The sequence below is a fragment of the Pogona vitticeps genome, chromosome 14 (assembly GCF_051106095.1).
Source record: "Pogona vitticeps strain Pit_001003342236 chromosome 14, PviZW2.1, whole genome shotgun sequence".
NCBI classification, from domain to species: domain Eukaryota; kingdom Metazoa; phylum Chordata; class Lepidosauria; order Squamata; family Agamidae; genus Pogona; species Pogona vitticeps.
Genome location: NC_135796.1, coordinates 6,169,762 through 6,190,592, shown reverse-complemented (window position 1 = coordinate 6,190,592; position 20,831 = coordinate 6,169,762). Strand labels below are relative to the sequence as shown.

General features: G+C 44.8%; 1 protein-coding gene and 1 long non-coding RNA gene across 2 annotated transcripts in view; one reads left to right on the top strand and one right to left on the bottom strand.

Annotated features, from left to right (window-relative positions):
- Positions 1-20,831, bottom strand: part of LOC144584742 (uncharacterized) — a 351,778-nt gene that overhangs the window by 73,950 nt on the left and 256,997 nt on the right. The gene's annotated exons all lie outside the window — the stretch shown is intronic.
- RBM19 (RNA binding motif protein 19) overlaps positions 1-20,831 on the top strand; it is a 108,614-nt gene that overhangs the window by 53,825 nt on the left and 33,958 nt on the right. Inside the window, exon 22 of the mRNA XM_020807346.3 lies at positions 13,861-13,966. Within this exon, the coding sequence (XP_020663005.3) occupies positions 13,861-13,966 (106 nt within the window). The remainder of the gene's footprint in view (positions 1-13,860; positions 13,967-20,831) is intronic.

Sequence of the window (20,831 nt, the reverse complement as noted above, 5' to 3'; positions counted from 1 at the left end):
CATAAAAGGGCTTTCTGGGGCTGAGACACAGCGCCATGGAGGTGTTCTGTGTGGGTTTACTCACAGCCCTTATTTACTGAGTGTACTTATAAGCCGCTTCCACCTGCATGTTGGTATGGGCACAAATGTGCCACACTTTTGAGGAAGAGCAGATGTGTTCCAATGGCTCGTTTGCCATCTGTGACTTCTGGATTGCCTCTTTTAAATTCTCCGGAGCTGGTTGGAAATGATTATGGCTTCGTCCCTTTATTCTGAAGTCTCTCCGCTCCTTTTTAAAAAGAGCTTGCTTAGGCAAATGCAGAACTACAAGAGGAAGATCACGGAGAAGGCATGTTAGCTACCCTCGGAGAAGGTATCTCTGCATTTATTAGAGGTTGTCAGGCTGGCTTGTGAAGCGTCCTCTGGGCAAACTTCCCACCTGTCATGCAAAAACTTGGAGAAACTTGTTCTTTGCAGTGGGTGCCTCTTACCAACTGCTCTTCATAACAGTCCTTGTTCACATAGCTGTACATTTGCTCCTGGTATTTGGTAAGGTGGAGTGGTGTAAATTATCTTGTGCTAAGAAACAAGGGATAACAGATAACTCTATGGGTCACTCTCCAGACATCTATTTTGTCTGTGAAAACTCTTAGGATCACGTATTCTGGCAATGGCCTGGGGCCAGTTCTACCCAAATGACTTATCTGAGTCCATATTTATTGAGAGGATTCCTCCTGTCTCCAGAGTTTGTTGCCTATACTTAATGTTATCCTTGTGCATTGGTGGCTGCATGGACTGCAACCGATACGAGTTGGAAACTGCCAACAGTTCGAAGTTAGCAGGTTTGGAGAAAGCTGTTGTAAGTACCACTGAGTTAGATCAGCGACCAGTCCAGTACAAGCCATGGTAGGCTGCTTTCTCTCGGGTTCCTGTTTTTATCTGTGCCTTCTCCATTTAAAAGTGTTGGAATTATAGCATCCTCATAGGTTGCCTTTAATTGGTCCCCAGACCTTTCTGGCCTGGGGAGAATATTAGTAAGTCCAGTAGCATTCAATTGTATCCTCTTTGCCTCAGAATTTTGAAGAGAGCCACACCTCTTTGCTCAAGTCTTCTTTTCCTGCTCTTTTTAGTCAGACAGTCTGAAGATAGTTAAGAGTCAGCCATGTAGTGAGTCAGTCATGGAGCTAGTTAATTAGTTAACAGTTAATAGTTTTCTACAGAACACTGTTTTCGATCTATGAAGAACTGTGAGTAAAATGGATTTTTTCCTCATCCCAGTGTCTCTTAGTGAATTATTGAGACAGTAAATGCCAGTTGAGGTAAACCAAGCAATAAAGGGTGGTTTATTGAAGGAAGACTTGAAGCTAATTCTGCTCTGTAAGTCCCTGAACTTTTATCCACTGTGTAGTTAGAAGTATGTAAGCCATTACATTTCCATACTCTGCCAATCAAAAGGACCTCAGCATAGGTCACAACAAACTTGTATTTAAGGAGAGCCGTTTAAACAGATATAGGTGCTAAGGACATGGGAGCAAATGAGCCCCCCCCCTTCCAAATCAAAAAGTGTGCTGCTTATGTACTGTCTCATAGCACTTAAGGTTCTGTGCAGGTGAGTGAGCAGGGAAGCGAGAAATGGGACAGATCACTCCCTTTTCAGATTCCCACCCTGGATGGAAGGGGCCCTACAGGTAGCCAGAACTATGGGGCTGCTTAGCCTTTTAACAGGGATGCTTAACTTTTTTTGAAAAATAGCAAATAACTTTGGTAAACTTATTTATAAGGCTGATTCCCAAGATCTTGGAGACTGAACTTGGACTAGAGTGTCTAGGAGTCCCCCCAGGCCTTTTCCAGGCAGCAGTTGGCTAGACAGAACAGTCTGATTTAGTATAACATGATTTCTTTGCTGTGCTCCCCATGATATATATTGACTTGGGTTCAAATTATCATTTCTCCATGAAACTCACTGAGTGACCTCTGGCTTCACTCTCTCAGCTTTACCTCCATCACAGGATAGTGGTTGGACAAGGAGGAGATCCCTGTACCTTCAGCTCCTCGGGCATAATTGTAACAAAATAATTAATTCATTAATGCTGTTACTAGATATAAATAAATCCTCAGCTTCTCTCTCTCTTCCTGTCTTGTTTTCTCTTTTTTCATTTTTTCCCCATAACTTTGTAGAAAAAGCTGATTGAGTTTTCTTTACAGATGAATTATGAATGCCGGTTTCCAAAGTTCTTGCGGCTTATTTAATACCTAGGGAAGCATGCATGCACAGTGTAGCCTTTGACAATGTTCTGTCTGGTTTAGCAAAAGCATGAAGCCTTTTGCTTATCCATGCAAACATACACCGCCACGCATGCGCGCACGGAGAGAGTCTGCCAGAGAGCTTGCCCACTCCGTATTACTCGATTAGTGCTCCGGTCTGCATACAAATAGGGATTTGGTGCACATTGTCATTGCTGCCACCATTCAAGAAAACTATAATTATTTGGGGTCCCATCAAAACACAGCCCTCCCCCCCTCCACCAGCGTGGATAGAGACACACAGACTATTGACCCCCATCCCGTGCTACAAAACAAATTAGAAATGTGAGAACTCTCCGTGTTGATCAAAACATAAATTATTCTTCGCAGACGGGGTGCATTGTGTGCTGGAGAGGGTAATTGGTGCTTCCTCCCACTCCTCAAAAGGTGAACATCATAATTGGAAAAGAGAGGTGTGAGCGCCTCGCTTGGGCTTGGCGAGGGGGGGGGCATGAAAGCTTCCCTTCCCTTCCCGTCATTTTCGCAGCTTCTGGATGTCAATGGCCGTGTTATGGATTCTAATTATCAACACAGCGGGGGAAGATGGGGGGGGGAGCGTGCCCCTCCCTCTCCGGTCAAGGAGGGAGTCCTTGGTTACCCCATTGTTCTTCCTAGCTCAGCTGCTCGAGGATGATGGGGAAGCCTCTTGAAATTCTCCTTCTGGGCTCCTCGGTGTCATCCTTGCTGTGGCTATCCAGGGAACAGCAACATCCCTGGATCAGGCCCCTTCCTCTCCAGCCTGCCTTGAAGGCCACCTCTTTTTTTTGGTTACAACAGTGGCTTCATTTGTCTCCTCCTTTTATACACCCACTTTCCCCCTCATCTAATCAGGGGGGACATGCACGGCGTTTTCTCCTCTCCCTGCTTGCCCGACGTGGTGGTAGGTTTGAAACATGCTGATCTGGTCTGCTTAGTACCGAGATGGGAGTACCAGGTGCTATGTTGGGGAAGGGCTTTTGCTCAGAGAAAGGAGAACAGACAGCCCAGGATCAATCTCCAGGTAGGGCTAGGAGGCCTTGGGTAGCTTCTGCAAACCTACGTTGTCAAATGAACCAAATGGCAGTATACAGCAGCAGCTTCTTCTGTTTCTGCAGTCAGCTTGAGAGAAAAGCCTTAGTTCAAGATTTATATCTTCATGAAGACGACAACCTGGATCTTCCAGTGTCCAGCCCAACACTGTAACCACTACACCACCCTCGCTCCCTCTTCTGCTTGGCACAGTATTGCACTGCTTGTGGGTGCCAATGAGAGCTCACAAAAGTTTGAATACCATCGCTCTGTATGGAAAGAGCGATGGTCCCTGCACTTCGGAAGCTCTCTTCTATAATCTTCTGTAATCGAAGAACTGCAGGGCTGTGAGGGGACCCTATGGATCAGCCCCTGTCACGGAGGCATGCCGTCCAGAAAGTACTGTAGCTCATGGTAATCCCACCGATTCGGATTTTCAATTCTTGATTTTCACGTATGTGGAGTAGCATTCATTACAGATGGGAATTTTGGAATGAATACATTCCCTGTGCCGTAATTCAGCCAGAAACCCCCCCCTCTCCGGGCTCAATTATGGGGCTGAGAGCCATCAGGAGGTAGAGCAGCCTCCTCCCATCCATGCCGTTCTTGTGCTGCTTCTTGAAACCATTAGCAAAGTGCCCCTCTGCCCCTTGGGAGTCGTGAGGATCCCTTGCAACTCACAGAGATCCCGACCGGGGCTGCTTCCGTAAAGAGTGGAGATTGTATAGGCAGACTCTGAAATTACATCTCCAGGGTCCCTTTATTGCTCTGAGATGCAAGTTATCTGGCTTGGGAGACTTGAATTTATTTCGAGCAGCCAAGTCTTCCGCCACACCTTGGCCTAACTAGGTTAGCCGCTGCCCCCTTTTCTCCTGTTCTACCTGCACTAGGTTGAGCATCGTTTTCCTTTTGAGAAAAGCAGGTGTTCAGTCCTTCTGCCTTCTCTCTGATTCTCATTATTATTTCTCCATTTCCCCACCCCTCACCGCAGACCTACCACTGCCTGAGTCCTTCTTGCTCTGAGTATAGCCGAACGTTCCTTTTATCATTTCTAATTTCTCTCCCTAATTTGCACTCAATCTAAACTTTAGCCTCCGTAACCTTCTCCTGACATATGTTGCTGGCAAATATGGGATTCTCTCTTGGTGATCGGCTCCTCCTTCCATTTCCCATTACCCTCTCAATTTAAAATTTTAGGGAAGCTAACTCCCTGGTCACTTCTCCTTTCGTCTGGAAGGCAAAGGATCAGCAAGGCCAGCGAGGGTCTTGCTGGACCGCACATTCCTGGCAGGATGGGACTTCGGGCTCAAAGCTTTCTTGACGGGATCTTCTCAAGCCCTGTGAGGTACTACCCTTCTCTTTCCATGGACCCTCGTTCATGGAAGCACAAACAGTAGTTGAAGAAGTCAGGATGTTCCCTGAGGGCATCATCAGGACAGCCAGATGCTCCCTTCCACTTTCGTTGTTTTTGTTCCTGGGCCATAACCTTCAATTGAGAGAATTTTGGGGGGGCTGTGACCCCACCAAATCAACAACAACAAAAACAACACCTGTGCTCTACAGCCCTTCATTTTCGTACAGAGAGCCTCATGCTTCCTTGTTAATAGACTGAAGGGCTGTGTCTGGCAATGTCATTTTCAGCAGGGCCCTGTCATATCCTGGATCATCATCTGAGAGAGAGTCCTGAGATTTCTGTTATATCTACAAATTGCCACCTCTGGCCTGCTAAGTAGGGAATCAGCTCCCACCACCAAATACTGTATTTTTCCATGTATAAGACTATACTTTTGTCTAAAATCTTTAGACTAAAAATTGAGGGTCGTCTTATACACAGAAGTAAGCTGAGGAGAGAACAAAAACAAGTGGAGGGGAAAGCAGGGATCAAAGCGATCCTGCAGTGCTTTGATCCCTTTCCCCCTACACTTGCTAAGCCCCGCTTAGATTTCTTAATTTTTTGGATTATACATGGGGGCGTCTTATACATGGAAAAATACGGTGCCTCCTGCTCTGGGAAATGGCATGACTCCTTCCATCCACAGAACCATTGGAGAACCTCTGTGCACTCTGTTGCTTGGTTTTCCTGTGTCAGAACCGTTGTTCATGGATTGTGTAACATGAAGAACAGAATGTATTACCCCCACCTTCAATTTTAGCCTCACAGCAACACTGTGTGGTTCAGCTGGCCTAGGGTAACCCGAGGCTAATTAGGATTTGAATCTTGACCCTCTGGCCTTAAAATACCACACCGGTGTTTCTGACTTATAAAGCTGGAGAGTTGACTGTGAGTGATTTAGATTGTCTGTGTTGGAAGACTCGAAAGTTTCAAATTTTCCAGTCCACACTGAGTCTGTGAGCGATCTACCTGCGGTGACCGCCACACCTCATGATGCCCATTTCTTTGCCCACAGAATTTCCCCCTCATTGTGGCCCTGAGATAAAATGCAGGCAACAAGTATCAGCCTGATTCATGTAATGCTATCCCACAGTGAGTGTTGTTTCTCTCTATTGCAGAGAAAACTGATAGGATTCTTTAATAAAATCTTCTTGTTCAAATTGATGGTGCTGATTGATCTCAGAGAATGAACTAGTTATAAGCAGCCAAATAGTCATAATTTTATTTCCCAGCCGTCAGTATTACAATTGTGACTTCTCAAAGATAGTTTCATCCGATTTGCAAGAAACATGTAACTTAGTTACTTTGGTACTTAAGGGGGTGAAGGGGAGTGCCCCAGGGTTCACATCCTGAGTTGCGCTGTGCCCTCTGGTCTATTATGTGTTCTGTTCAAGTGACAGTGAGATGGGCAGAGGAAAATGGGTTTTTATACCACTGACTTGTAACATTTAGATGTGTGTGTTTTTACTACAGTTGTTATGTGCCATTAAGGCACTTCTATGTTATTGTTGGGTTTGTTCGGCAGACTTGGTGTGAGGAAATTATTGTGTGGCTTAATTACTGGTAAATAAATACATTTCCTCTTATTATGCAACAGATGAAAATGGTACTGGCGGGAAACTATAGATTGAACTACATTTTCCATCTCTTCTTTGTTAGTTACCTCATCTGGCGTTTATGGTTCCAGTACATTCCCTCAGACTCTGGAATGAGAAAAGAATAATTATGTTTCAGCTTGCTCACAATTCTTCTTATATGAAAACAAACATCATATTTTGCGAAAATATTATTGTTACATTACTGAGCTTAATGGTTTAATTAGATTAATTATTAACTGACTGGTTACATAGCTGACAGAACACTTCACTCTGAACTGTTCACTTCTGACTCTGTAGCTCTAACATGGACAGAACAGTAACTAAACCCTGATTATAAAAAAGGTGGAAAAAAGAATCTGAGGCAAATTAGAAATTACTGTATTTTTTCATGTATAAGACTATACTTTTGTCTAAAATCTTTAGACTAAAAATTGAGGGTCTTATACACGGAAGTAAGCTGAGGAGAGAACAAAAACAAGTGGAGGGGAAAGCAGGGATCAAAGCGATCCTGCAGTGCGTTGATCCCTTTTCCCCCCTACACTTGCTAAGCCCCACTTAGATTTCTTAATTTTGGATTAGAAAAGTGGGGGGCGTCTTATATATGGGGGCATCTTATACACGGAAAAATATAGTAGCTGTTACTGAATTGACTGATATTCATTGCTCTCAAAGGTATCATATGAAGGTGCAATATATGCAACACCTATAGCACCTCTTATAGGATTTTTATTCATTCATTCATTTATTAGGTATGTGAGTTTACCATTGCAACCACCCCTCCCTCCACCACCAGTGAATCTATGGCTGATCAGGGGTTTGAACTCTGTTCTTCTAGTCCGGGGTGTTGAACTTTTGCACCCCAGATATTCCAGACTTCAGTTCCCAAAACCCATAGCTTTATTCCCAATTGTAAAGGACTGCGGGTGTTATCATCCATAACATTTGGGATGCCAAGAGTTTGTGTGCACCCTAATTCAACACACGTTTGCTATACCACACTGGCTGCCAAGGTGTTCCACTCGTTTTGAAAAACATGGGATTGGAGTTACTTTTGAAACAGGTAACGGTGAGATCTAGTAGGATATTAATACCAAACACATTTTATTTGCTACAAGCTCTTGTGGATTCTAGCAGTCTTCTTTAAAATTGCAGTTTTCATGGTCACTCCTTGCCATTGGCCTTACAGCTGTAACTAATTAATTACTTTTTTTAAAGTAGCTTTCTAAGCTCTGGCTGCTTTGCAGTGCATTCTCTGCAGTGTGTGGGCTAAATAATAGTGGTCTCACCTGGACTGGGGATCTTGAGTAAGCCGTACAGCCAGTAATAGCAGAGGGCGCGGGGACAAGGGAGCCCCCTTGGCTTCTTGTTTATTTCCTCCCCCCCCACTCCACACGCACCCCATCGCAAAGATTGCCTGCAGAATTCCTGCTGTTCTGGGCTCCAGCTTGCTGATCTTCCAAGGTTGCGGTTGTCTCCCGTGTTTGAGTTTATTTTGTGTTTTTGTTTCTGGAACGCTGTTTTCAAGGAAGGCAAGACATAGGCGGAAGGGGGAGTGTGCGCGCTCCAAGGGGGGGTGCGTGCAGATTCATTTTGAGGCTTCATAATACTCCACTTACACACGGTGCAGCCCAAGGAAATTCAGCAGATGGATGCCTGGTCATGCCGGCGGTGCAGCAGGTTAACTCCCTGGATTTCGCTTCTATCATTTCACGAGGGCATTTATGGCACTTTACCGTGTTTATTCCCAGTCGCGTGCCGCGGTGGCCTGTCGGCTTCCCGGGCCCTCTGTTGCTGCACGCAGGAAGATTGTCAGATAAAACAGCACACCTAGTCAACCGGAGCCCGCGTTAAATATTCATCGTTTCCAATTTGTACGTAGGTGTTGATAAATGGGGCCAGCGCCGGGAAAAGGCGGCTGACTTTTTCGCAGCTCCTTTGTGGTGGGATTTTTTGTGTGGTGAGCCGGGTAGGTGGGGAAAGGATAAGTTATGGCGTACGTTGCCCGCTGCCCTCCATTTCACGCAAACACGCTCCGACATTACACACCCAAGGACGCAGAATCCGAGGGATGCAAAATGCAAAATAAAGACGAGCCCGACTCGATGCTTTTGATTTCTAACCTTCATCTAGCTTTAGGTTTTCAGCACAGAATAAGCCGAAAACCCCCACAAAAACAAGAACAACAACAAAAACCCACACCACACATTGGATCACACATGGATAGAAGGAAAATCAGAATCTGTCGATAGTTGACTTAGGTCATTTCTGGTAGATCAGTTATCAATATCCTTGCCCTGCTTATTCACAGCAAAAAAAGAGAGATGTCTTTTCTTTCCCCTATTTCTCAGTGCAAATGACTGAGAAACTGGACAAGTGAAATTAACAATGTGAGGTGGGAAAGAGAGGCAGATTTGTGGGAGAGCTCCAGTTTTGGCACCAGGAAAGCACTCCTGAGTTGACCATGTACAATCCTGAGCCATAGAAGGGCCAGTTGGTTTTAGCAAAAGAAGGATGATCACAAAGGTCAAGGGATGGAGCAGCTCCCTATAAAAAGAGATTACAGTGTTTGGGGCCCTTTGGCTTAGCAAAACAGAGGACTATGGTAATGATAATAATTATTACTTTGCGCTCTTCCAGTCAAGTCTGACTTAATGGGTTTTGGTTTCCCATTGCCTTCTTCTGGAGATAACCTGAAAGTCTGCAGCTTGCCCAAGGCCACACGGGCTGGCTCTTCTCTCAGGAAGCACAGTGGGGGAATCAAACTCCCAACCTCTGGCTCCATAAGCCCAGTGAGCTATGTGATAAATGTTTTTAAAGTTACAAATGTCAGAGGGAAAACAGACAAGGTAGTTGGAGTCTACTAACGACCACTGAATCAAAGAGAGGAAGCAGATGAAACTTTTGAAAAACCAATTGCAGGGTTTTCAAAGAGACACAACGTAATAGTGATGGGAGATTTCAATTACCTAGATTTATGTTGGGAAGCAAATTCTGCCAAGTATGGCCTTTCCAAGAAATTCCTGGCTTATGTTTCTGATCATTTTCTCCTACAAAAAGTGGAGGAAGAAACTAGAGGATTTGCTATCCTTGGGAAGTGGCGGTAAGGGGAACTCTAGGCGAGAGTGACCATGTCCTTCTAGAATTCATAATTTCAATGGAAACCAAAGCAGAGTGTAGCTGCATACTTCTGCTGGATTTTAAAAAAGTCAATTTTAATAATCCCAGAACAAGGATAAGAAAGGTCCCATGGCAAGAGATCCTACCAAGAAATGGAGTTCAAAAAGGGTGGGAGCTTCTTTAAAAAAAAAAATTCTAAAGGCCCAACTACAAACAATTCCAACAAGGAAAAAAAAATGTGGGAGGCGGCAAAAAAGCCAGTGTGGCCTCACAAAAAGGGGGGACCTAAAACCCAAAAAAGACATGGAAGTGGGAAGAAGGCCAGGCCACCAAGGATGAGTACAGACAAGTAGCAAGGAATTGCAGGGATGGCATTAGGAGGGCAAAAGCTGAGAATGAGCTGAGGTTAGCTAGAGACACTAAAAGCAACAAAAAGCATTATTCATGTATGTGAATACCAAAATGCAAACAAAAGACATAGTGGCACAGCTCCGCAGTGGAGATGGAAAAATGATAACAGAGGACAAAGAAAAGGCAGAGGTGCTCAATTCCTATTGTAGTTCAGTGTTTTCCAGTAAGACACACCATGAACTTCTAAACAAATTGGAAGTGCAGGTGGGGGGGGGGACAGGAATACAAGTGGAGATAGATAAACAAATAGTCAAGGAACACTTGCCACCTTGAATGAGTTCAAATCTCCAGGGCCGGATGAACTGCATCAGAGAGTATTGAAGGAACTGGCTGAAAAACTCTTAGAACCACTAACTATTGATTGATTGATTGACTGATTGATTGATTGATTTGATTTGATTTGTATCCCTCTCATTTGGTTTATGCGACCACTCTGAGCGGCTATCTTGAAATTTTTTCAAATTATTTTCTTGAAATCATGGGAAACGGGGGAGGTACCAGAGGATTGGAGGGGGCCAGTGTTGGCCCTATCTTCAAAAAGGGGGGGGGAGGAACCTGGGAACTACAGGCCAGTCAGCCTGACGTCAATCACAGGCGAAATTCTGGAACAGATTGTAAAGCGGTCATTGTGCAAGCACCTAGAAAACAATGCAGTAATAACTGGAAGCCAACACGGATTTGTCAAGAACAAATCCTGCCGTTTTTTGATCAAGCAAACTCTCTGATAGACAGAGGGAATGCTGTAGACGTAGTATATCGTGACTCCAGCGAAACTTTTGCCAAAGAGTTCCATGAGATCCTGATTAGCAAGCTAACTAGGTGTAGGCTGGATAGATCCAAGTGTCAAGTGGATACACAATTGGCTACAGAATCTTACTAAGAGGGTGATGATTAATGTATCCATCTTCAACTGGGAAGAGGTAACTAGTGAGGTACCCCAAGGCTCAGTCCTGGCCCCGGTGCTCTTCAATCTTTTTATTCATGACTTGGATGAGGGAATGTACGAAATGCTTGTCAGATTTGCAGATTATACCAAATTGGTTGGAATAGCTAATACTCTAGAAGACAGAAACAACATTCAAAATGACCTTGATAGGATGGAGCACTGGGCTGAAAGCAACAGAATGAAATTCAACAGGGAGAAGTGCAAAGTCCTGCACCTTGGAAAAAGAAACCAATTGCACAGTTACAAGATGGGAAATACCTGGCTCAGCAAAACTACAAGCGAGAAGGATCTTGGAATTGTCGTAGATCACAAGCTGAATATGAGCCAACAGTGTGTTGTGGCTACAAAAATTACCATTGCTATTTGAGGCTCCATTAATAGAAGTATAATTTCCAAATCCCGCTAATTGCTAGTCCCCCTCTATTCAGCACTGGTTAGGCCTCCCCTTGAGTATTGTGTCCAGTTCTGGACACCACACTTCAAGAAAGATGCTAACAAATTGGAACAAGTTCAGAGGAGGGCGACAAGGAGGATCAGGGGACTGGAAACGAAGCCTTGTGAGGAAAGGCTGAAAGAATTAGGCATGTTTAGCCTTGAGAAAAGAAGGCTGAGGGTGATATGATAGCATTTGAAAGGCTGTCCTACAAAGGAGGGGCAGGATCTGTTCTTGATCACCCCAGAGTGCAGGACACGCAACAATGTGCTCAAGTTAAAGGAAGCCAGCTTTTGGTTGAATATCAGGGGAAACTTCCTAACTGTTAGAGCAGTATGACAGTGGAACCACTCAGGAGTGCTCCAACCCTGGAGGCATTCAAGAGAAATCTAGATAATCACCTGGCAGATCTGCTTTCACTGTATTCCTGCCTTGAGCAGGGGGTTGGACTGGATGGCCTTGTAGGCCCCTTCCAACTTCCACTTTTTAATCATTCCATATGATTCTAAGTTTCTTCCCCTCTCTTCTGCAGTGAAGGGGAATGAGAAAAGAACTGCATATGAAAAGGAGAATCTTTTTCAGACAACCCATGTTTGAATTGCTGTAAGATGCCATGAGAGATACATTAATGGAGGATAAGACTATCGGGGGGCACTAGTCATTTTATCTTAGCATCAGTATCAGAGGGCCCTACAAGCTGGACCTGCCATGCTGCTTGTGGGATTTCTGAAGGCATCTGTTTGTCCACTGACTGTGGATAAAGTGCTGGACTTTCTCAGCCAGGTGGGCTTAGAACCGAGGAGGCTCTGGGGTCCCACCTGCCACGTTTTCACAGACCTCGGATATTGGCAGGCTGCGGACAGTCCTTCCCCTGCGTATTTAATGTCAGATCATGTCTTTGGAGGCTGTGGTTGACCATTTTAGACCATTTTTTTCTCCTGGCATGAGAGCAGCTTAACTTGGGACAACAAGTGGTCTGGAGACTGTATATCTCTACCCCCAAGATGGTTTCCATGGTCTGATCAGCAGAATTATTTTCAAGTTTGAGTTGAATTCTACCAAAGCTGTCCTAGACTAGCAACAGAAGGCATGCTAAGTACCACAGCCTTGAAGACTTAATTTGGCCCTGAAAGGTCTCCTTTGAAGGCTCCACAAACTCTGATGCATCTCTGGGGGAAGGAACGTACGGATGTTGCGGGATGTGGAACTCTTTGCATATGTTGAATGTGCAATAAGGGGACCCATTTTCCCACTGTGCGTCACAATGATCTGCCCTCATTTGACTCCAGGCTCATAATAACCAAGAGACAAATTACAGTGGTGCCTCACATAACGGGCGCCCCCTTTAACAACGAATCCGCATAGCGACGATGTTTTTGCGATCGCTTTTGCGATCGCATGACGATGTTTTCTATGGGGAAAATCGCTTTGCGATGATTGGTAAGCTGTTTCGCTTACCGATTATTGCATAACAATTTTTCCCCAGCTGATTGGCGGTTCCAAAATGGCTGCCGGGTAAAACAGGGAAGGATTCTTCGCTTACCGGGTGCCCAAAATGGCCGCCGTATGGAGGATTTTTGCTTAAAAGATAAGTTTTAAGCCCATAGGAACGCATTGAAGGGGTTTCAATGCATTTCTATGGGCTTTTTAAATCCGCATAGCGACGAATCCATATAGCGACGATTTTTGCTGCACGGATTATCGTCGCTATGTGGGGCAACACTGTACTTTTTAAAGAACTGTTTCAATTATTTTGGGCTAAGCAGACAACATGGTTCTTCTGAGTAGTCCCCCTTCTCAAAAAGAAAAGCTCCCTGCAGGGAAACTCCTGTGTGTGAGTGAAAACTAGACTAGCAGTGATCCCAAAGCTTGGAACCCCAGATTTAATTTTTTGGACTGCACTCCCAGAATTCCAAGCCAGTTGAAGTTCAGCCATGTTTGTATGTGGCAGGTTGGGAACCACTGAGCAGCAATGTGCTGGCACTCTGATAGGCTTACATTTTAAATGTATTTTCTTCCTTTTCCACATGCAGGGACCTGCCAAGGCTTTATTCATTGATTTTCTTGCTCTCTTTTAGGACATTGTTATAGCCAGGTTGGTAGGAACCCAGAGTGGCAACATAGGAACGCAGAAAATTGACTTATACCCTTCGGGTCCTTTTAGCTCAATTTTTGTCAACCATCATTGACACCAACTGTTCTCTGTGTGGTTTCAGGCAGGGGTCCCTTCTAGCCATACCTGGGGATGCCAGCGGTTGAACTATGTGCAGGCAAAGCAGACGGTCTAATGCTGAGCTTCAGCAGCTATCCCAGGACTTGGAAGGGGACTTGGTCAAAACTTTTGGAAATACAAGAATGCGGAATGAATTTCTGGCCTTTCCAATGTCGTTAGGTTGCAGTTCTCGTCACTTTTGGCCAGTGTTGAGGGATCATGGACACTGTAGTCCAAGAACATCAGGAAGGGCACATATTCTCCGTCCCGGCCGTAGGAGAACCTCTTTATCATTCACCTCCACAAAAGGACATGTTCGTACCAGGAATGCTTTATAATGTGTCTAGCATGCCTTTTCCAGAACTGGAAGAAAATTACTGTTGTGGACTTTATTGTGAATATTTTGGCTTTAAAAAAAAAAAGTTTCTTCTACCCTTGTTCCCTCTTCTCTGCCATCAGCACCTTCGGAGAGCTGAAAACCGTCCGCCTGCCAAAGAAGATGATGGGAACCGGAAAGCATCGTGGTTTCGGTTTTGTGGATTTCCTCACAAAGCAGGATGCCAAGGTGAGCGGCCCCTTCCATCCTGACCCTCCTCTCGTGTGTCTGGATTCGGGGCAACTGGAAGAAGATACCTAAGAGCAGATCCACATTTTAGCTGTGCTGTCGGGCACAGGCAAATGAACCCCTATTTCTGATTTGTGTGCCGTTCCCACCTATTCAGTGGGGAGTCTCTTTCATCCAGTTTTCCCATCGGTCTCATTTTAAAAAAAAATCACAAGACGTCATGTTGATTTTCATATGTAGTTTCTCTAAATAGATCCATTTTTAGTAGGCACCTGATCCTAGCCTTCACATGTTTGTAACAAGGTTCCAACCCGAGAGCTACATCACGGAATTCAGGGAAGTGCGCAGTTCGAGGAACAACTGTTTGCTTCCTCACTGCATCAGGATTTGAACCCTGATCCAGGCCAGCCATGTCCAACATTCTGCCCTGACACTGTGGGGGGGGGGGGAGATGGGGACCCATTGGCCTTCCCCGTGTCGTTAGACTCCAGTTGTCATCAGCCACTTCCATCCTCACCACTGATGAGCAGTTGTGGCCATAACAGTCCGTCAATGTCTGAATGGTCACAGGTTGGGCAGCCCTGTGCTAACTTTGTATACAGCCTTGGGTTGTGGAGAAGGATGACGGACAATGCAGAGACGGGAGGGAAGAAGGAGAGAGCTAGATTTAGACTGAACCAGGTCTCTCAGACTTTCTTTCAGAGTTATGTCCCTTTCCTTGGAAAAACTTTGAGAAAGATAATAATAATAATAGCCTTAGAACTGCAGCGCTGGAAGGAAAACTGTGGGCTGTCACGTCCAGCCCCTCTCGAGGAGGCCCAGCCTCTGGCTCTGAGCTCCCTGAGATGCTTGTAATATTCCAGCATCGGCGCCGAGACTAACGAAACCCACAGGGCGTGTTCACCGTATTCGTTCACTTCTAATACCTGTGCGGTGCAGATAGATGTTCACTTCAGGTGCGCTCTGCAGTGATCATAGTTTTGTGGTTCATCTTCCCTCATCCGAAGGAAAGAATCAGCATATTATTGTGGTGGTTCGTTGTTGTTTATTATTGGCTCTAGCTCACACAGAGGAAGGCAGACATTTTATTTCCCCTTTTGTGTAAAATGGCAATTCGGTTTGGGCTCCAATGGGAAGGTCTAGGGAAACAGGCCGTCTGAACCACCCTGCGGTTAAGGAGATGCCCTGTGATAAATTGACTGCCATGCAGGGTCTTTATGCAATATTTCTTGTATTCCTCAGCCTGTTATTTGCAGAGCAAATTCTGATATTTGCTGAATGTGAGCCAGATACGAGGTGCGTCTTGACATGTTGCTCATAGTTGAACCTTACTTTGTTTATTTTCAGTGCATTAATTAAGAACATATATTCTCATTTCTGTCCCTCTTTTATTAGCCACTTGAATTTCTTTCTTTAGCCGTTAGGGGGTGCTGCTCCTCTTGTTTAATTTTTAATTCTTTTTAAAAATCTTACCAAACGGTACAACTCTTTGGCAATATAGGGCCAAATTTCCATTCTTTACCAAAGCCACCCGCCTTCTTTGCTATTGTTTTTAACCATGCCCTTTTCATTTTCCATGAGATCTCTTCTGCAATTCAAAATTTTCCTTTCTGCGCAGTTTCACCCAGAGGAAGGTATTTGCATACCTGTACATAGATACACCATCTCTCTCTTGTAAATAGATGAGATTAAAGGGGGGGGGGGCACCAGTCTACATTGGTCTTTAAAAACTCTGCTAGTATTAGATTGTATCCCGGTGCCTTCCCTGATTTTAGGCAAGCTATTGATGGCCTTATTTCATTTTCAGTTACTGGGTCCCAGTTTGGCAATTTGTTTAGATCTAAGGATATGATGTTAACAGTTTGTGGGGGTTTAGTTTCCTCAAATATTTTGGTAAAGTACTGTTCCCGTATATTCGCTGGGATACTACAGCAAGCTGATCCTGTTTGAGCGCCTCTTGCTCCAGAGATCAAGGCCCAGAATAGCTTACAATCTTTGTCTAGCACAGAGTCCATCAAGATCCATCTCTCTCTTTTGAACACGTATTGCAGACCCTTCCTCCTCCACACACCGGTCCTAAGATTTGCAAAACTGTGTAGATTCAGATGCATCACGAAAACCTTCTGGGATGACATGAGCAAAAATATATATATTTTCAGGATCACTTGCTGTGATACTCTTCCTTCCACTCCTGTTTAAGGATTTGTCCTTTTTGGCCCTGTCACATCATGCCGGACTCCAGTAGGACTTCATGCTCACCCCACGAGGAGTTCTGTTTGTTTGTTTTGCTCAGTGTTGTTCTTTACACCCCATTTGTGTGGCTTCCAAAGCAATGTTTGGTGCTGGCTGGCTTTAAGAACCCAGCTGCTCTTGAAACCAGGAAGGAGAAGAAAAGAAAAGAAATCCCCCATTCAGGAATGAAGCTCAGCCTTCCTTTTGGAGCTCAGCTGGCATTGCAGAGAATTCTCCGCAGCTCGATTTTTTTTTTTTTAGGAATGATGGGAAATCTATCAACAGCCTAATGTTGTCGGCCTTTTGTGTCCCACTAATGGTTTTGCCTCCAGGTTCTTTGGGCCGGGTGTTTAATAGGGCAAGAGGGAACGAAGAGGCAGAGTGGGTGCCTGTCCCCCAAATTAAGAGCATTTAGATCTGGTGAGCCACGGCTCTCCGGGGAGGTGAACTTGGTGGCCCTGCTGCCTTGATCTATGACTTTCTCCATTCGGGAACCCAGACAGTTCCCACCCTCCCTGCGTCTCTAAGCTACATGCCCTCCCATGCCAGTGAGATGAGGCTGTCATCCAGCTGGGAGCATATGGCTGAAATCCAGTAGTAAGTGGCCACTGGAGTAGGCCCATTGAGTCAGTGGAACTTACATAGGTATTGACTCACTGAACCCCTACTGATTTAGTAGGCCTACTCTAGTTGTGACTTTCTACTGGTTTCAGCGTATATACAGTCGTGCCCCGCATAATGATCACCCCACATTACGACAAATCTGCTTTACGACAATGTTTTTGTGATCGCGATTGCGATCACAAAACGATGGTCTAAATGGGGGAATTTTGCCTAGCGATGATCGGTTCCCTGCTTCGGAAACCAATTTTCGCTTTACGACGATCAAAAACAGCTGATCGTCGGGTTTTCAAAGTGGCTGCCGGGTGCTTAAAATGGCTCCCCGCTGTGCTTAGGGACGGATTCCTCGCTATACAGGCATAAAAAATGACCGCCGGATGGAGGATCTTCGTTGGACTGTGAGTTTTTAGCCCATTGAAATGCATTGAGGGGTTTTCAATGCGTTTTAGTGGGTTTTTTAATTTCGCTTTGCGATGTTTTCGCTTAACAGCGATTTTCCTGGAATGGATTATTGTCGCTAACCGAGGCACCACTGTATTGTGCACCCATGTTTACAGCTGTTTCACACATGATGCTGGGTTTTTAAACAAACAAAAAACACTTCAAAAGTCATGTTGTATTTGTCACACCAGCTATCAGGGACTATAGCTCACATCTTCTGATACACACACACACACACATTCACATGCATGGTTTGGTTTGATTTTTAGTGCCATACACATGCACCATACACATGCTCATAGCTACCCCAGCTGTTTGGAATGGCATATAATTTCGTTAGTTCTGCGAATCTCAGTGGAAGTTACTTTTTTTTTTTTTCATTCTTTGAGAAGAGAAGTGCCTATCACTTGAACTGGCGCATCTGTGAAGTTTACAAGGTGTTTGCAAGAATTAAGTTTAATATTTAAAATTTCTATGGATAACGTGTGTACAGTTGTGAAAATGAATGCAGAACAGCACTTTAGCCAATGTGTAAGCTAGGTGAGATGCATAAATGTGTACATGGCCAAAAAAAAAGCACCCCCAAATGTATGAACATCCAGTGTGTAAAGAAGGAGAGATCCCAAAGTGTAATTATTCGGCATTAAACCAGGACAGAATGAAAATACTAGCAGAATGTGGAGAAATACAATCATAGTGAGACTGAAATGATCTTCCCTCCCTATCTATCCAATTTATACATCTGGGATAAAGAAAGGCTGAGTTTGCAGAATCTACCACTGGGCCTCTCCTGGTAGAGCATCATCATCAAGAGGCGATCGTCCTTTCCCCCTGCAACTTCCTGTGTGCCCCCGCACCCCCCGCCCCACTCTGGAGTGCTGGGAAAGCCTCCGGAACCTGTTTTAGAACCGTCCTGAGAGCTTCAGTTCTGCCTCTGCCTTAACTATCCTAGGAGTAAACATTTTAAGAGGAGAGGACTGTGGGCTCCATGAAGTTCTGGTACTTCCAACCAATGCGTAGACTCAGGATTATGGACTTATCGGTGTGATATCCTTTTGCCAGGCTCTGGTGGGTGGATCTTCTATTTCTAGGGGAAAACACAAAAGGGATTCCAGGACCTTAAGCCTGCCTATCCTGGTCCTGTGCCACTCTTGGGTTAAAGGCCACCAAGTGTCCTGTTGCTGGGAAGGAGGAGTGGGTGGGTGCTCCTTACGGGTTCCCCTCGGGCACCTTGTTGGCCTGCCGCAGCAGAGGATTGTGACTTAGGTCTTTGACCTCATCTAGCTAGTGCTCACAGTCTCCTGTAATCTGACATGATTCTCTGCCTAGGTGAGACCTCGAGAATCTGGTGCCCCCCCAGCTGTTGCATATTGTCGTAGGCATCCTTCAGCCTCGAGAGACTATGGTAACGTGCTCTGTATGGAGGACTTCTATGCTGTATGCGAAGCTGGAGTGTCCTCTCCACAGCACGAAGCCTGGGTAAAATAATATGGAGGATAGGCTGTTACCCACGCAGCAGATCCCCCCTCTCCACGTCACTGAAATAGTCCAATGGAAAAGCAAGAGCCAATACAACTGGTTCCAGCAACGTTGCAGGAGTTGCCAGACTGGCACGAACTGCCTCCGGGACTCTGGCTCTGGATTTTGCCTCGAGGTTGACTCCTGAAGCCTTTTCCATCAGTAGATATAGCCACAAGGCAATGAAGATTTGGAATCGGAGTTTTCCTTCTCCTAGATGGGCTGCCTTCCATGGCTGACGAGTCCCACCAACACAGTGGGTTTGCATCTATGAGCTTGCATATACAGACCAGTGTATGTAGTACGTTCACCCGCTCTGCCTCTGATGCTGGGAAGTGAGAAATTAAAAAGTACAAATTAGCAAACAGGAACCTACAATTAGAGCCATACTTGCTTGCCAGGGTTGGAAAAAGACTCCTTCTGCCAACGCAAGCAGCCAGCAAAACTCCCTACAGCCGGCTCCTCCTCCACCACCTTCTTCTCTTCTTCTTCCTTCCCCCCCCCCACCCTGCAGCAGTGTTTGTTTAATTCAACACATTGCTCTGCTAATTGGGTAACATTCGGTGTGAAAATAGGCATTTAGAAACACACACATATGACAACAGTGGCAGAGCGTTGGAGCCAGAAAAACAAAAACAAGCCAAGCTGTAGGAGTGCAAGGAATTTCGACCTTAGGAGAAGCCAAACATAATACGAGAGGAAACCTTTTCCAGTCTGTTCTGGGAGAGCCAGGATTCGCGGCTCGAGTGGGGGTTGGCTGAAGATAAAGAAGGATGACTTGTGAGTCATATCAAAGAAGGGCCACAATGCAAGTGTGTGAAATGATTATTGTCGTTATCATTTTACATATTTCTAAGAAAAAAAATTAAGGTTTCAGCCCTGGACTCCATCATGTGTAAAGCTAAAGATATTTTGAACAAGTGGTGGTTAAGCAAAAGTAGGTGTGACTGGATTTAATTCTTATCGCCATGGATGTTTGGTAAGAATTTTAAAAGTGGATAAAATAAATAAAAATTAAAAAATGTGGATATCCACCAACTATAGAAAGGACTGTTTTGTTCTCTCCTTTCTACTGAGACATGAGCCTCAGCCTAACAGATCCTTGGGTACAAATTAGAACTCAGGTCTGTGCCATACCTTCCCTGACTCTGGGCATGTTTAGCCTTGAGAAAAGAGGACTGAGGAGAGAAAGATCGTACTTTTCTAATAATTAAAGATTGTCATACAGTAGAGGGGCAGGATCAGTTCTTGGTCATCCTAGAGTACAGGGCATGTAATTATGGGCTCAAGCTGCAAGAAGCTAGATTTAGGCTGAAGATCAGAAAAAAACATCTTAACTGTTAGAGCAGTACAACAATAGAACCAATTATCTCGGGAGGTAGTGAATGTTCCAACACTGGAGGCATCTAAGAGAAAACAGGACCAACATCTGCTTAAATTTAGATTCCTGCCTTGAGGAGGAGGTTGGACTCCATAGCCTTATAGGCCTCTTCCAACTCTATGATTCCAAAGCAGTGCTTCATTTCTCGGAGTTCAATACCCAGGTTTTAAGTACCTCTGATCATTGACTGGAGACAACAGCAGAAGCATTTGCAGGCATAATTGTCCTTAAACTCTGTTTCTCCCTCACTCTTCCTGTCTTACTCCACTCGTGATACATACACCACTCATCAGAGTCCATTAGGCTGCATTTGAATTACTGTATTTTTCCTGTGTATAAGACTATGCTTTTGTCTGAAATCTTTAGACTAAAAATTGAGTGTTGTCTTATACACGAAGTAAGCTGAAGAGAGAACAAAAACAAGTGGAGGGGAAAGCAGGGATCAAAGCGATCCTGCAGCGCTTTGATCCCTTTCCCCCTGCACTTGCTAAGCCCCATTTAGATTTCTTAATTTTGGATTAGAAAAATTGGGGCGGGGGCATCTTATACATGGAAAAATATGGTAAACTGCAAAGCTGGATGTTTAAAATGGGCAAATGGAGAAGCAAATGTAGGAAGACACAATGTGAAACTCCTAGAGTCAGCCCACATATTGCACATTCCAGTCTCAAA